Consider the following 17,346-nt stretch of genomic DNA (forward strand, 5'->3'; position numbering starts at 1 on the left):
GAATAAACAAATGAAACTGGAAATGAAGGTGAATTCATGTCGTGGATAAAATATCTTCATTATATAAGCAACTCCTGGAAAGCAATAAGAAAATGCCAATAACTTAGCAGGACATGAACCCAGAAATCACAAAAAATGAAGTACAGATGGCTCTTAAACCCAGAAAAAGATGCTCAGCCTCACTCATAATAGGAGAAATGCAAATTTAAAGTACAGTGAAAGCATACAATCATTTCAATGAATACAGGAGAGATCTGACAAAATTCAACACCTATTCATGATGAAAAGCAAAAAACCTTTTAGCAAACCAGGTATAAATGGACACTTCCTCACACTGATAACGGGCATCCACAAAAAAATCTACAGGTAACATAACATTTAATGGGAAAGACTGAAGTGTTTCCTCCTGAGACTGGGAACGAGATAAGGATGTCTGTTCTCACCACCTCTGTTCAACATGGTTCTGGAGGCCAGAGCCATTGCAATAAGGCATGAAAAACAAATACAAGGCATGAAGATTGGAAAGGAGGAAGTGAGACTCTCCCTATTTGCAGATGACATGATTGTTTATGTAAAAAATCCAAGGGAATCCATGACAACTGCTAAAACTAAGGAGTGCATTTAGCAAGTTCACAGGTTTAAAAGTTAATATATAAAATCCAATTGAATTCTATACTCGCAGCAAACAATTGGAAAATGAAAAATTTGTTTTAATCCCATTTGCAGCAGTACCAAATAAGGTAGAAAGCCTAGGGATAAATCTAACGAATGAAGTCTAGGACCTTACTGTAAGAGCTGCAGATACTGCCGAGGGGATTCAGGACCTAAACAAATGGAAAGATGCACCCCGTTCACGGACTGGGAGAGTCGGTGTTGTCAAGATGTCAGTTCTCCCCAAACTGATCTGAGGAGTCAGTGCAGTTCGAATCTGAACGCAGCAGGATTTTTTTAAGGAAGTGGCACTGACTTTGAAATTCATATAGAATTACGAAAGACCTGGAATAACCAAAGTGTTTTGAAAAAGAAGATAAAAGTTAGAGGACTTCTTCTACCTGATTTCCAGACTTATTGAGCTGCAGTGCAGTAATCAAGACAATTTGGTACTGGTGAAAAGATAGACTCTTAGATCAATAAAACATAATAGAGAGTGATACCCGTATAAATACAGGCAGTTGACTTTTGACAGATACTAAGGCAATTAAATGGAGGAAAGGGATGTCTTTTCAACAAATGTTGTTGGGACAACCAGACATTACACAGAAGGCAGTTAACACCAACCCTTACCTCACACCACACACAAAATTAACTCAAAACGGATCATAGGCCTGAATGTGAAACCTAAAACTACAAGACTTCTAGAAAAAACACAGGAGAAATTCCTTGCAAATTTGGGGCAGGCAAAGTTTTCTTAGCTAGAAAAAAATGATAAATTAGATTTTATCATTTTGCTCTTCAGAAGACCCAACTGAGAACACAGAACAGCAAGATGCACATCCGGAGAAAATACTTGCAATGCATTTATTAAACAAAACACTTCTATCCAGAATAAATAAATAGGTCTTACAACTCAATCATAAGAGACGAACAACTCAAAACGGAAATGGGCAAAGGATTTGAAAAGGCACTTTGCCAAAAAGGATAGATGAATGGCCGATAGGCACATGAAAAGATGCCCAACATCCTTAGCCATCAGGGAAATGCAAATCAAGACCACACTGGGATGCCCCCTTACACTCACTCGAATGGGCAAAGTTAAAAAGACAGACAATAACCATGTTACAATGCACCGCCGATGGGAATGCAGAATGGTGCAGACGCCGCAGAAAACGGCTTGACAGTTTCTGAAAGTTAAACAGTTACCATATGACCCAGATCCACTCCTAGGCATTTAGAGAACTGAAGTGGGCATCCACACGAGGACTTGTAAACCAACATTTACAGCAGCTTTGTTTGCAGCAGTTGTAAACTGAAGACAACCCTAGTGTCCGTCAGCAGGTGGCCAGCCTGTGGTGCAGCCACACGGTGGAACAGGACTCGGCAGTAAAGGGGATTAACCGTCGGGCCACAGAGCAACACGGACCACCCCCGCAGCATCACGCTGAGTGAAAGGAGCCGAGCGCAAAGCTCCCGTAGCGAGTTCTGGAACCCGCAAAGTACTCTGAGTGACAGCAGATCAGGGCTGTCTGGGAATGAAGGTGGAGAGAGGGAGGCACAGTGCGGGGGCGCAGGACTCGTGGGCGGTGACGGATATGTTCATGATCTTCATTGTAGTCGGGCTTCACAGATTCACACACTTTTCGAAACTGTGAAAAATGTGCATTTAAAATGTGTGCAATTTAGTATGCTCCCATCGTACTTCAATAAAGTTGAAAAGATGGCAGAGGCGGGGAGGAAGGAAAACAAGGGGTCATTTCCCCCATCAGACTGATACAGACGGAAAGTGTGAGCACTCAGGGTGTTCTCAAGGGTCTGCAGGAGCGCATCCCCATCTGTTGCTGTTAGAAGTGGAAATGGCCCAGCCCCATGGAGAGCGCCAGGTGGGAGCTGAAGAAATGGCCCTGGGGCCCAGCGAGCCTCCTAGCAAGTGAACCCCCCAGGAGTGAGGCCTGCCCGGGGCTCTTCATCCACAGTAGTGCTCTGTGTCGGCAGCTGGCAGGGAACAACCTAAAGGCCCAGCCACGGGGCGTTCACTGAGTAAGCTGTGGTCTTGCTCAGCCTGGAACATTATGCGGCTGCACAGAAGAATAACGCAGCACAATACGGACGATGTGCGAAGACTTCCAGACACTTTGTGAAGGAAAAAGCAAGGCGCGAACCCGCCAGAGCAGAAGCTTTGGTGTATGGAGGATGAGAAGAGACAAGAGGGTTTCCTCAGACCTGCGTAGACTCTCTCCACAGGGGAACATAAGTAACTTGTTCCCTTGGTGGCCACTGAGGGGAACTGGGGAGCCATGGTGGGTGAAGGAGGGAGACAGTTTATGTCATTGACCTTTCGTGCCTGTTGAATCTTGTATTTGTTAATAGTTTGTAAAAGGTAAGTGTTTGATCAAAAAAGGAAACCTGTTTAATGGCATGGGATGGGAGAGGAAAACGGAGTTACTGGAGCTGCTGTTCAGAGGTTGACCATGAACCAAAACAACCAGACTGATAATGAGAACAGTGAACACACGTGAGTGCCAGGGCACCAGGCGCCCATCCGGCTTTGTACACTCAGCAGCTTAGTCCTCAAGACAATCTCGGAGGTGTGGACTGTGATCCCCATGCACAGAGAGGGAAACTGAGGCTCCAGGAGGTCAAGTGACAGGAAGGAAGAGGCGCCAGTGGGCTCTGCTTCCCCTTCTCACAGCCCCAGGCCTCCCCCACCCCGTTAGGCTGAGGAAAGGGAGAAGGGGGTCTGGCTCCTGACTGGGGGGCTGCCCGGAGACCACAGAGACCCTTCCTCACTTTATGTCTCTCTCCCCAGCACACAGCACGCTCTGCCGCGGCACATTTTTTTCTGATCAATCTTTTTTGTCCATTTCCCCCATTAGTATGTTACCTCCCCCGGGGCTGGAGTTGTTGGTTGTCCCCGTCACAGCTATGTTTCCAGCGCCTGGCACACAGTAGGTACTCATGAATGAATGAATTCTGAGGAACAGCCTTAGGAGGGTCAGGAGGAGCGACAATCAGGGACAGGAGAGGAGGGGGCAGGAGACCAGGCCCGGGGGGCGTGGCATCTGGGTGCAAGGGAGTGGGTGGCTGGGAGCATCTTGTGGACAAAGGGACAGGAGCAGAATCTCGGGCGACTCGGGGTCTTTGGCAGAGCGCTGGGAGGACGGAGGTGCCGGAGCAGGACGGGCGGAGCTGCGGAGGTGCCAGCGGCCTGAGCTCTTGCGCCGACCCAAGCTGGGGCGCGGCCGCGCAGCCCGGACGAACGACCGGGCGCCTTCACGGTCTCGCGGAGGAAGGAAGACGGGGAGGCCGGGGACGCCCGGGAGGCCTGACTGAGCGCTGGGGACCCGGGTCGCGATCGGATCCCCGCGCGGCAGGGGCTGGGCGGGGCCGAAACGTCAAAACGCCCCAGCTTTTTAACAAACTTTAGGCGGAACACACACGCCCCCGCGGTCCCTCCTCTGTAGCTGCGGGAGTCGCCCCGACCCCGGCCTCGGGGACAAAGGCGCCAGGCCCCAGGGCGGGGGCTGCGCCTGGGACTGTCCCTGTCCCCTCCCGCCCCTCCTCTCTCTTTCCGTCCTCCTGCTCTCCCAGGACTCGATTTGTGCCCCAGGTCCTGCCCTGCGTTTTCCAGGACCTCTTTCCACCCGCCCTTTCCCTCCGCGCAATCTAGGGAAACTGAGGCCCAGGGCAGTGAGTTCACGCAGGGCCCCTGCCTCCCCAGTCCAAACAATTATACGCCGTATAAACCTCACAATCCTACAAGCTGGGGACTATTATTAGCCTCATTTTACGGAGGGGGAAACTGAGGCCCAAAGCGGCGATGCGCCAGGAAACTATCGGTGGGATCCGAACCTGTGTCCTCCCCACACCAGCGCCCCGACTGTTGGCCTCGGCCGGGCAGAGCCAGGCAAGGGCTCTGCTCCCACCTAGTGGACACTCGCGGCACCGCCGTTCGCACGGAGTCGCCTCTCGCCTGGCGCCCCGCCCGGGAGGAGGCCTGGGCCAGAAGGCGGCAGGCCCGGTCCCTCCGTCACGCTCCTCTCCCGCCAGCTTCCCGACTTCACAACCCAAGCGTCCACCAGGAAGGCGCTGGCTAACTAATCTCCTCCTGCCCTGTTGGCCTCGGGACTTTAGTGCAAACAGAGCCCGTTAATTCCAGCTCACCCAGCAAACCAAAGACCACAGATAAGGTAATTCTGTAATTATAAAAGACAGTGTACATGCAGACTGCTCCTCCTTCTGTCTCCCCTGCTTTAGGAATGCAACATATTTGACACGAACAGCACAACAAAGGTGGGGGGCACAGCTGTCTTGGAATAAGCAGATGACACCAGGTGACAACTCTAATCCACAAACACAGGTGAAGAGAAGCAGAAATGGAAAAGGAGAAAATTAATATAACAAACTCCGTAAATATATACTTGCTCTCCTTTATTTTCTCAGATTCTTTAACAGACATACCATTGCATGGAGTAGTAACCGTAACAATGTACTGTAGGGTTAGACATATGTAGCTGTAACATGTATAACGATAATAGCACAACAATAACAATAATCGGACAAAAAGCTGGAGAGGAAAGGAGCTATAGAGAAATACCGTCTCTGTATCTCCAGAGAATTAAGGCAGCATAAATCCGATGGAGATTCTAAGTCGAGATGTACCTTCAGCCCTAGAGGCACCACTAAGGAAATAACTCAGAAATATAGTGAAAAACTCATTAAAGGAATTAAAATGTTACACTAGAAAATAGTCATTTCATGCAATAGGAAGCAGTAAAGGAAGGATGGGAAAAACAGCACAAAAGACGGGAGACACAGAGGAAACAAAGACGAAATGGCAGATGTCACATGAAGATGCCAGTGCTCCCCGAAGCCATCTACAGGTTCAACACCATCCCGGTCAGAATCCCAGCTGGCTTCTGTGCAGAAACTGACAAGCTGATCCTAAAATTCCCATGAAAATTCCGGGCACCCGGAATAACCTTTTTGATCTTGAAAAAGAAAGTCAAAATTGGAGAATTCACACTTCCCAATCCAAAACTTACTACAAAGCCACAGTAATCAAAACAACGTGGCAGTGGCAGAAAGACGGACATACAGATCAAGGGAACACAATAGGAACTCAGAAATCAACCATTTGTTTTCGACAAGACAGTTCAAAGGGGAAAGAAGAGTCTTTTCAACAAATGGTGCTGGAACAACTGGATCTCCACATGCAAGAGAATGAAGTCGAACCCTGTCTGATACTATATACAAAATTAACTCCAAGTGATCAAAGACCTAAATGTAAGAGCTAAAACCGTAAAATTCTTAGAAGAAAACATAGACATAAGCTTCATAACCTTGAATTAGACAATAGTTTCTTAGATATGACACCCAAAGCACAAGCAACAAAAGAAAAAAAGATAAATTGGACTTTATCAAAATGAAAAAGTTTTGTGCCTCAAAGGACTGCATCAAGAAAGGGAAAAGTAACCCGCAAATGACAAAATTTGCAAATCATATATAGGTAAGGAACTATATATCTATAGAAAGTGTGAAGAATTCTTACAACTAATAATTTTTTTAAAAACCTCACTTTAAAAATGGGCAAAGAAGATATACAAATGCCTAATAAGCACATGAAAATGTGCCCAACACCATTAGCCATCGGGGAAAGCAAATCAAAACCACAACGAGCTACCACTTCGCACCCACTGGGATGGATATAATACAAAGTGGTGGTGAGGATGTGGAGAAGGTGGAACCTTCATACACTGCTGATGGGAATGCAAAATGCTTCAGGCTTTTTAGAAAATAGTCTAACAGCTCCTCAAAAGGTTAAACATAGAATTACCACATGACCGAGCAATTCCACTCCTAGCTATATACCCAAGAGAAATGAAAACATACAGTGACACAAATGGCACATGCAAATGTCGTTATCTCCGTATTCACAATAGCCAAAAAGCAGCAACAACCCCAATGTCGATCACTGATGAATGGGTAAGTATAGCCATGCAATGGAATATTATTTAGCAGTAAAAAGAAATGAAGTCCTGAGCCACGGTACAAGGTGCACGAGCCTTGGAAACACTACGCTAAGTGAAAGAAGCCAGTGACAAAGACCTCATTTTGTGTAATTCCAATTATGTGAAACGTCTAGAATAGGCAAGTCCATAGAGGCAGAAAGTAGATTCCTAGTTGCCTAGGGCTGGGGGAGGTAGAGGCAACGGGAAGTGACTACTAACTAAGGGGCTTCCTTTGGGGATGACGCAAATGTTCTAAATTTTATGTTGACAGTTGCACAATTGTGCACATACTAAATACATATGTACGTGTGTCTGTGAACGTACACAGTTGAATTGTACCGTTTAAATGGTGACTTGTATGGTATGTGAACTATATCTCAAGGAAGCTGTTATTAATTTTTTTTTGAAAGATTAGCATCTCAGCTAACAACTGTTGCCAATCTTTTTTTTTTTCTGCTTTTTCTCCCCAAATCCCCCAGTATATAGTTGTATATCTTAGTTGCAGGTCCTTCTAGTTGTGGCATGTGGGACGCCGCCTCAGCGTGGCTTGACGAGCCGGGCCATGTCCACGCCCAGGATTCGAACCAGCGAAATCCTGGGCTGTCTAAGAGAAGCGCGCGAACTTAGCCACTCAGCTATGGGGCTGGCCCCTACTTTTTTTAATTAAAAAAAGAAAAGTGCTATTTGGACTTAGGTGTCACCTCACCCAAGCGCCCTCCCGCGTGAAATAAACCCTCCGCTTTATCCTCTTTCCTCTTTGTTTCTCTTCACAGCCTGACATCTGAGTTGTTTCTGGTTCTTTCCTTTCCATCATCGGTCTCCCCTCCAAGACAACCTCTTTTTTTTTTTTTTTGTATAGATTTTCTTTATTGACATTTTGCATACAATGAAATGAACAAATTAAGAGTACATTTGCTGAGTTTTTTGATAAATGTGTGTATCCACATAACCCTTATTAAGATGTGGCACATTATCATCAGCCCAGCAAGTTCCTTCGTGCCCGTCAGTTGATCCCTGACCCTACCCTTTCAGAGGCGACCACTGTTGTTTTTTTTGCTGAGGAAGATTCACCCTGAGCTAACATCTGTTGCCAGTTCTCTCTCTCTCTCTTTTTTTGGTGAAGAAGATCAGCCCTGAGCTAACAGCTCCTGCCAGTCTTCCTCTTCTTGCTCGAGGAAGATTAAGACAACCTCTTTTTGCCCCAGCAAATTGCTAAGCCCGAAGCCCCTCAAAGGTGGGGGCTGCACCTTGATCAGTTCCAGCGCCCCACTCCCACCCCGTGCTGCTCCAGGATGGGGTTTGAATCAGACCCCCATCGCAATAAGAAGTAACATTCCAGCGCCTAATGAAGGTTAGCGCTCGTTAATTGTTGACTGCTCTGTGCCCGGCGTTTCACATGGGTCATCTCATCTAATTATTGTAACATTCCTAGGGGAAAACATTAGTATTATTCCCAGTTTACAGATAACTCTCAGGTCCGTGGCCTGAGACCTCCCTAACACACCTCTGGGGAAGAAGAGGCCTCGAGTGCGGAGAAGCGGCGCGATCTCATCATTAGCATCGCGGCCACTCGAAGCTCGGTTCTAGGCATAAGCGTCCGGGAGAAGCAGAATGTTCCAATCGGCCGCCGAGACCTCCCTGAGTGCCTACGACTCCCGGCGTGCCGCGCGCGCAGACGCCCCCAAACGGCCGCGGCGGAACAGAAGGGGCTAGCCGCGCTGCCTCTTGGGAGTTGTAGTCTTCCCGTGAAGCGAGGCGAGGTTGCGAGAGGTTGGTGGATCCGGAGCCGAATGAAGAAGCAGATCTTGTTGAGCGCGGGGTCGAGAAGCCAATGGGCGCGCAGCTTCGGGAGGGAGGGACTTCCGGCAGAGAAGTCGTGGTGAGCGGCTGCGCGAGGGTAGCTACTTCCTTTTGGGGGTGGTGGCGAGCGTGGACAGGGCGCCATGAAGGCTTCGGGCACGGTAAGATGAGTGCGGCGGGGCCGGGGGCCCGGCGACGCGGCGCCGGCCGCATGAGGGCCCCCGGGAGGTTGCCGCGGGCCGCGTCGGGGGAGCGCGCTCCCAGCTGGGTCCCGCGCGGCCGCGCGCCGCCGCCCCGGCTGCAGCCAACATGGCGGGCGCCGCGTGGGGAGGCCGGTGCGTGGCCGGCCGGCTCGGGGATCGCGGGGGCGAGGGAGGCCGGGCCACCTTTCCAGGGCCAGGGGCAGGTTCCCGCGGCGGGGAGGCTCGCGCTGCGGGACCTTGTCGAGCCTCTGAGCCTCAGTTTCCCCATTTGCAAAGCGGACCAGGGCGAGGGCGGCAATAGTATTCCCTTTTCTGAGAATGGCTGTGAGAAGTAGGAGGGAGTTATAGACCCGAGCTCACGCGGGGAGTGCGAACCTGATCTTTGCAAGTGCTGGGTGAGACCAGGGAGCGTGACGACGCAGAGGTGGAAGAGCAGATCCTGGGGAGGAACAGGGCGAGCGGGTCATGGACAGCTCGCCAGCCTCAGTTTCCACGCTGGGAAAGAGGCCGATGAGTCTCGTTGAGAGGTGTAGGTAAGAGCCCAGTGTACCATATTTGCGGCTGTCTTCTATTAGTGTTAGTGAATTGGTGGCGAGTCATTTCCGGAGGTGGCTCTTTCCAGCCGTGTCACAGGCCTTGGGCTGCAGCAGGGGAAACTGAGGCAGCCGCGAGCTGAGGGCAGCAGTCAGGGCGCGGGAGGGAGCTGGATTCTTGTCCTGGTTGTGCCTGGAGTGGGCCGGGGGGTCCCTGTCTCTGGATGCCAGAGTGAAAGAGGATGCTGGCGAGATGTGAGCTGCAAAGGTGCTCTGGAGGAAGGAGTCTGCCTGGCTGTTCTGGGCCTGAGGCGGCAGGTCTAGGGCTCAGCTTTTCTCCCAAGTAAAACGAGGGGCAGGGCAGCAGGGTTGACAGCCCCCAGCCTTCATGAGCCAGGGCAGAGGGTGCCTGGGCATCTCGGTGAACCCTCCCCGCCGGCACTCCCTTTTGCGGAGAATGCTCGGGCCGTGGCGTGACCCACAGTCACTTGAATTCCACATGGAGGCCCTGAGATGGGCTTCCCTTCTCAGTCCCCTGATCCAGCAGTCACCAGGCTCACGTGCTGGCCTCGCCTCACCTGTGTTTCTGTTTCAGCTGCGAGAGTACAAGGTGGTGGGGCGCTGCCTGCCCACCCCCAAATGCCACACGCCCCCGCTCTACCGCATGCGAATCTTCGCCCCGAATCATGTCGTCGCCAAGTCCCGCTTCTGGTACTTTGTGTCTCAGCTGAAGAAGATGAAGAAGTCTTCAGGGGAGATTGTCTACTGCGGACAGGTAGGGGTGTCAGAGACGGTGTGGTCCGGAGTGCATTCACACCTTCCCACGGGGCATACCTCAGCTTGTAGGCTCACCAGACTTCTCAGTGACTGGTCCCGTTCATGGTGCTGGTCCGCTGTTCAGGCCCAGGGAGGGCGTGGCTGGTGTGCTGGGCCACCTTGGCTGAGGCTGCGGCCCTCCCTGGGCTTCGTCAGTGAGGTGGGAGAGATGCTGTCCCCGGACACATTGTGTTGATGTGCTCTGGGCACCACGAGGCTGCGCTGGGTGGCCACTGGTTTGCAGCCCAGACAGACCCAGGACAGTTGTGTCTGGGAGGGGCCTGGAGCTGTGCTGGTCGCCATGGGGGCAGCAGCCAGGCCTGGACTGCTTTGCACCCCTTGCTGTCACCGTGCCATTCCCTGTGGACAGCAGGTTCCCTCCGATGCCTGAGGTGCGGGGGCAGGGCCCGCCTGCTCCCGCCTCAGCCGGTCTCCTTGTTCTGGCAGGTGTTCGAGAAATCCCCACTGCGGGTGAAGAACTTTGGCATCTGGCTGCGCTATGACTCCCGCAGCGGCACCCACAACATGTACCGCGAGTACCGGGACCTGACCACCGCAGGCGCCGTCACCCAGTGCTGTAAGCCGCCTGCCCCAGCGGGGTTCCTCTGTTAGCCTCATGTCACAGGCATCTGCAGCTCGATTTGACACACGCACTCAGGCAGGACAAATGCAAGAGGCTTCTGGGGTGGTGGCATGAGGCGCAGGAGAGGTGTTTGCTTGGGGTGGGGAGCAGAGAGCAGGCCACAGGCCACCTTTTCCTGGAACCTGCAGCATGGGATGCAGGGGCCTGCAGCCCACCACCTCAGAGTGTGGACCCTCCCTCGTGGGTTGTGGCTGGGGCCTGGTGCTGGCCGCCCCACGTGCTCCCGGGGTGGCGTGCCTGCCAGACCCAAAACCCAGGCACCTAAACCCAAGAACTGCTGTTTCTTGTAGCAGCGGTTTAAACACAGGTGCTAACAGCAAGCGGATCCTGTCGCCTTTGAGGGGCTGTGGCTGTGCCCCTCAAAGTGAATTTGGAGATTCTACACCTCTGGTGGCCAGAGGCTGCGGCTCCCCTGTCCTCAAGTTGGGGCCCCCCGGTGGACACATGGTGGCAGTTTTGGGGAATGCCCAGACCCCAAGTACACAGTCACCCAGTACACTCCTGCTCCCTGCAGACCGAGACATGGGCGCCCGGCACCGCGCCCGGGCCCACTCCATCCAGGTGATGAAAGTGGAGGAGATCGCAGCCAGCAAGTGCCGCCGACCAGCCGTCAAGCAGTTCCACGTGAGTGCCCCTGGGCCCTGCTGGGTGGGCTGGGCTGAGGGGCCGCCCTGGAGCGCTGCGCTGGCCTGGCTGCCCCCCAAGCCTTAGGAGACGCACAGGCACCAGGTCTGACGCAGGAGCCCAGTGGGGCGGCCGCGCCTCGGTGGGCCCGGAGGACGCGTTGAGAGGCCTCCCTCCCCTCACTCGGCTCCTTGTCTATGACAGGACTCCAAGATCAAGTTCCCGCTGCCCCACCGGGTCCTGCGTCGCCAGCACAAGCCCCGCTTCACCACCAAGAGGCCCAACACCTTTTTCTAGTTGGGTCTCCTCGGGTCTGGTCAAATAAACTCCTTGGAAGCCTGCGTGCTTGGACACCTGTGTTCTGTCCGTGCCCTGCAGAACTCAAGAGGGCGCGGCCGCGCTGTGAGTGCTCTGCTCCGGGAGAGCTGCCCGCTTCACGTGGGGCCGGACACCTGGGTCCAGAAGGGGAGCCCCAGGAACAGCGAGGGCCCCTCCCCAGCTCCATCCTGCCGGCACAGCTCTCCGGGCTTTGTCTGGTGAGGGCTCTCACGGGCGGGTCCTGGAGCCAGGAGGCTCCAGTTTCAGAGCCGTCACACTCTGCTGTGAGCTTTGGGGTACTTCACAGGTCTGGCCCGCACATCTGTCCTGCCCGCCTGGGACACAGGCCCCAGCTGCCCACACTGCTGCTGGTGGGGAGACGGCGGTAGTCAGACACCGGGCGGCAGGGTGACAGGGTTGGTTCCTTCCACCTGGGGCCTCTCCCCCGGCCTAGAACTCCCATCTTTGGTTCCAAGATCCTCAGAGCAGACATGGGGATGCCCAAGAGGGCTATGGGTCTGCTGTGCTGGGTTCTCTTGTGTCCACCGGCTGGAGCCCCCCTGATCTATCCCAGGGTGTCCAGGGCTCCCGTGGGGCCGGTCTCCAGGGAACCGCTGGAGGCTGGGAATTCCAGGCACGAAGCTAATCCCACCTGGGGGGCCACCCTGGCCGAGGCCCAGCTGGGAGCTCAGGCCTGCGCAGCCCTGGCCCTCTGAGCCTTTGTGTCCTTGTCAGAAGGTCAAGTACGTGCCACATTTACTCAGTTGACAATACTTGAAGGCAGCACTGTGCCTGCACCAGGAGCCTAGGTCAGTCAGGACTCGCCTCGTGTTCAGAGGCCACCCTGGGCTCGGGCAGGAGCTGAGGCACAAAAAGGCAGTGGGGTGGGGCCTGGAAAGCCCCGGGCAGGAGCACAGCTCCACATCCCCAGTCACGATTAGCCTGGGCTTGATCCGTTTCCAGGAAACCAGGTCATGTCAACCCCCCCCCCCCCCCCCCGCCACCGTGCTTGGAGGCCTGGGGCAGGCTCGGGCCCAGCCCCCTGCCCGCTGGCAGCTCTGCCTGCTGTTAACCACCCCACCCCGGCCCTGAGTGCCTGCCCAGCGCCCTGCGTGGACTGCTCTGTGGATTGGCACTGGGTCGGCCTCACGTTGGCAGCCCACACCTCTGTTCATGTGATTTGATTGGTTCTCTGTCACACACTGTATCCCCAGGAGGGGTTCAATAAGTGTGCAACCCAGAAAAGGGCAGTGATGGCCCCTGAACACCCCTCCACCTGTGTCTGCACCGCGTGGGGTGACATGTGGACTCGCGGGCCTGGCCTTGCTGCCAAGGCTGGGATGCGGGCCTCCGCATATCACTCTCCCGGCAGCCTCCAGTAAGACGGCCTGTTTTCCTCCGGCCTTGACTGCACCGTGAGTGAGCAAGCTGGAGTTGGCAGCTGAAGAGAATCCCGTTTGTGGGTTTCAGGTTTTTGTTTCTCGTGGAGGCACTTCCCTGGTTTAAAAATAATTTGAAAGAGGTTTGCCCGTTTCTCTGCCAAGCTGCTGGTGGTTTTTTGTTTGCAAAAGTTCTTTAGTGGGGCGAAAACCTGAAAATCTCTCTGTATGTGTTCCAAATTGTTTTCTTTGGGGCAGTTTGATGTTTAAGGTGTATTTAGGGAGTCAGGCTAAAACTTGTTTAATTTGTGCCTACTTGGTTTCATTAATCATCTGTGATTTATGGTAGAAACTCCTAATTGCCCCAAGTATTCCTTCTCTCCTTCAGTAGTAGAATTCCCATATTTAGATGCCACCCGGAAAAAAGTTTCCCAGCCTCCCTTTTGGTTAGTGGTGGCTGTATGATAGTGACATGCCATTTCCAGCAACTATCCATCAGGCTGGAATGTAGCCCCAGTGGCTAGTGCTCCAGCAGCCATCTTTGGCCGTGAGGAAGCCATACAAGAGCAGCAAGGCAGGGGCCGCCCCGTGGCCAAGTGGTTAAGTCCACGCGCTCCACTGCAGTGGCCCGGGGTTTCACTGGTTTGGATCCTGGGCGCAGACATGGCACCGCTCATCAGGCCGTGCTGAGATGGCATCCCACGTACCATGAGTACAAGGACCCACAACTAAAAATACACAACTATGTACCAGGGGTCTTTGGGGGAGAAAAAGAAGAAAATCTTTGAAAGAAAAAAGCAACAAGGCAGAAAGAGCTTGGGTACCCGACCTGTGTCTGGGAGTAGACCAGGAGGGGGGAGGACCCCGACGCCCGCTTAAGCCGGGCAGGTCCTGTCACTCCTGACTTGGCCTGGAGTCTGGGCCCTGCTGGCTGAGCCTGGGGCAGTGACTGCCCACTCTGAGCCAAGTGGGGGTGGTGACCCCTTAGGTCTGGGGATGGGAGGTCTTAAGATGAGCTAAAGGTTGAGAGGCCAGGAGGCTCATGTGGGAGGAGGCACCACCAGGAACGCGGAAGGCCAGAGCCCCAACAAGGTCCTCTGTCACCGCGTGCCCGCCTCGGGCTCCACCAAGGCTCCTTTACAGCCTGGGAGCCAGCTGGGAGAGCTCTGCCACAACCAGCTGAGGGATGGGGTCACTCGTTAGTGAGGGGCTCTTGAACCAAGGACAAGTGAGCCCTCAGCTCCCTAACCAACTGCTCATGCGCCCACCTGCCATCTCCGCAACGTGTGTGCCCACAGACGCTTCTACATAACCAGCCACCTGGCAGTTCCTGCAACCCCTGCTCAGAGCGGCCGTCAGGATGCGGGCTGGAGGATGCTGGCTGGAGGCGAGGACCACGGAGCTGAGCCCTCACTCTCCAGAGGGAGCTGAGGGGCTGGGAGGGAACGGGCCTTCCCAGGTGGGGCCCACCACTTGGATTGCTGACAGCTCTGGTTGGCTGGAGCCCAGAGAGGAACAGGTGCTACCCAGGCTCACCCAGCCAGCCCAGTGGTGACAGGGCAGGAGTCCAGAACCCGCAGGGCTCCTGTAGCCCTCTCCCACGTTGTTGGGTGCAGAGGCACTCCCAGGTCCTGTCCCTGGGCTGGCCCGGGGCCAGATGTCACGCTCTGGGGTGTAGACCTGGAGAGCTGCCTCCCCGCACCTGCCCCTGAATCGGGACTGTGGGGGCAAGGACAGGTGCCACGGCAAGATGAGATGAGCTGGGGCCAGGAGACCCGACCCGGATCCTGAAACCGAGAGACTGTGTGGAATGCCACGGACATCGACAGCGCCAGTAATAACGGTTTGGGGTGATTGAGTGCAGGGTGGAAGTTCAAGCACAGATCCCCTGCAGTTCATGGTGGAGCCAGACGGAGGCACTACCTCTCACCCCTGCCCCAGGCCCGTCTCCAGGGAGACACGGGGCACGGTGGTGCCCAGGCAGGGGCTGGGCAGCAGATTCCCTCGCAGCCCCTGACACTCCTGCCCCTTCTGCTGGGACTGCAGCTGCTGGGCCCCAGGCATGGCTCTAGCCCTCCGCCCCACCGAGGGGGGTACACGGGGCCTGTGCAGCGTGTGTGTGGTGGTCCTGCCTGCCCCTCCCATCCCGCGATGGGAGCTGTACGCTCGGGGAAGCTGCGACTGCTCCTCTCGCACCCCGCTCCCTGCCCCGTCTGTGCCGCCGCCTCAGCCCCCCACCCCAGGGCTGCCAGCTCTGGGCCTCCTCTTACGTTCTGGGATTCCAGAATGTGTTGCGAATCCACCCATTTCGCCCCACCCCACAGCTCCCACCTGCGGCATGGTGGGCTTTTTTCAGAACCTAGAAATCTCCAGGTCCCTCATTTGCTCCATACTCTCCAGTGGCCACGCAGCACCGTCAGAATAAAATCCACACCTCTACCCTGTGGCCCTCCCCCTCCTCACTCACCTCTCCACTCACTCTGCTCCTTCCCACCCTAGGGCCTTTGCACTGGCGGTTCCCCCTGCCTGGAACGCCTTTCCCCAGCTCTCTCCAGGCCCAACTCATTCGCTTCCTGCAGGTCCACGCCCCTCCTCAGAGTTCCCCTCCCAGAGGGCCCACGCTCCCCAGGCTTCTCCATCTCTGACCTTGCTTCGCTTTCATCATCCATCGGCTTCTGAAATGGGTGTTCATCTGCTCGCTTGGTCAGTGCCGTGAGCCCGTGCACAAGGTGGGTCCACCTGGATCCTGCTGTGTCCCCAGTGCCTGGCACATGGCCCTGCACACAGTAAGCATGCGATGAACAGGTCTCAGTCCCTGTGTCAGTCTGCAGCCCGGACCCACCCCACCTCCCAATGGTAGGGGAAGAGGGAGCTGGCAGGGGCCGGTAACCCCTCCTGGGACCTCTCTGTGGACATAGGGCCGGTTTGCCTGGTTTTTTGCACAATTTGTATATATTTGCATTCGTTTGCATGGCTTTACAGGAAGGGTTCTCCGCCTGGATTTCCCCTTCCCACCCGGGGGATGCAGAGCGGCCCGGCCTGGAAAAATGACGGAGGAGGAACTCGGTGTCCTCCCTACCTGCGCCACGGGCGGGCAGAGGGTGCGTGCCAGCGGGCAACAGATGACCGTGTGGCGGCCGCGGTCTTGCAGCCCCAGGGGAGGGGCAGGCCTGCCCTGGACAGCACGGGGAGAGGGAGAGAGAAGACAGTCCCAGGGACACACGGGGGACTCTGCACCCAGCTGGAAAGGCCTATGTAGGGCAGAGGAAGCCGCCAGAGGGTGGCAGAGGCTGGGGAGGACTCCAGTGTCCTAGCGTTTCACCCGGCAGATCCTTAGATCTACCCGGCTTGTGGAGGCTGAGTTAGGACTCGAACTCAGAGCTCAGAGCCTCCGGAGTCCAAAGTCCTTCCCAGCTGACCAACGGAAAACCCCAAGATGACCTGGTCTGGGTCCCTTGATGGCGTGACCCCAGGCAAGGGACTTCCCCTGCCCGGACCTCGGTCTCCTCGTTTGTGCGATAGGGACGTGCAGACACCGCCCCCCGCCCCAGGTAGTCGTGCGTCTGCATTGATTCGGTGCGTGGCCACTGACAGCCCCTCCCCGAACGCCGGTAGACGCTGGGCGCCCGGCACGGGGCTGGCGCTCCGCGCGTTCGCGGGAGGAACCCACGAAGGAACGAAGAACAAACGAACGAGCTGCGGACTCTGCGCCAGGCTGCTGTTACGCTGGTCCCATTCATCCCTCAGAGGCTGGGGCTGTTCTAGCCCTGTGTACAGAGGGGAAACTGAGGCCCGGAGAGAAGTAAAGACTTCTTCGAGTATGTTCACACTCAGGACTCGAACCCCGATGACTCCGGCTCAGCCTGGCCTGAGGGCCGTGACGCCCCCCCAGCCCCACCCCCCGCTAGGCTCTAGAGAAAAGGCTGGGTCCCGGGGCCGGCTTGGGGAGTGGTTCACGCAGAGCCCGTTGTCCTTATGGGACGATGCAACCCTGAAAGCGAACCCAGTCCTGCGGGAGAGGGGGCTCTCCACAGCCCAAGGTGCAAAAGCAAAGCGAGGACTTGAATGCTGAAGCCACCGCTCCTGGCTATGTGGCCTGGGGTGAGTGACATGCCATCTCCGAGCCTCAGTTTCCCCACCTGTCGACGGGGGAAACTAACAGCCCATGGTCAGGGAAAAGTGCCCCGGGAAGCAAGGGGGCACTTGGAGCCTCCCCGCCCCCACCCCCAGCAGCCACTCACGTGGCCTGTCCCGACCTGCCTGACCCGGTCCCGGGCGGAAAGGGTGCGGGTCCTGCCCGCCCCCAAGCCGGGGGCGGAGCTTCGCTGACCCGGGAGCACAATAAATCCGCAGCCCGCCGCTGCG

At 55.3% G+C, this 17,346-nt stretch overlaps 1 protein-coding gene and 1 non-coding gene across 2 annotated transcripts; both read left to right on the top strand.

Moving 5' to 3' along the window:
- The first annotated feature begins 8,520 nt into the window (after positions 1 to 8,520).
- On the top strand, positions 8,521 to 11,625 carry RPL18A (ribosomal protein L18a). The gene is made up of 5 exons (XM_008509886.2): positions 8,521 to 8,626; positions 9,797 to 9,976; positions 10,465 to 10,594; positions 11,175 to 11,284; positions 11,489 to 11,625. The coding sequence occupies exons 1-5, from the start codon at positions 8,609 to 8,611 to the stop codon at positions 11,579 to 11,581; spliced, it is 531 nt and encodes a 176-aa protein (XP_008508108.2). The 5' UTR covers positions 8,521 to 8,608; the 3' UTR covers positions 11,582 to 11,625.
- On the top strand, positions 10,915 to 11,047 carry LOC139077993 (small nucleolar RNA SNORA68). The gene has a single exon (XR_011530655.1). It is a non-coding gene; the product is annotated as a small nucleolar RNA SNORA68 (small nucleolar RNA).
- Positions 11,626 to 17,346: the final 5,721 nt, after the last annotated feature.

Source organism: Equus przewalskii, chromosome 20 (assembly GCF_037783145.1).
Source record: "Equus przewalskii isolate Varuska chromosome 20, EquPr2, whole genome shotgun sequence".
Lineage (NCBI taxonomy): Eukaryota > Metazoa > Chordata > Mammalia > Perissodactyla > Equidae > Equus > Equus przewalskii.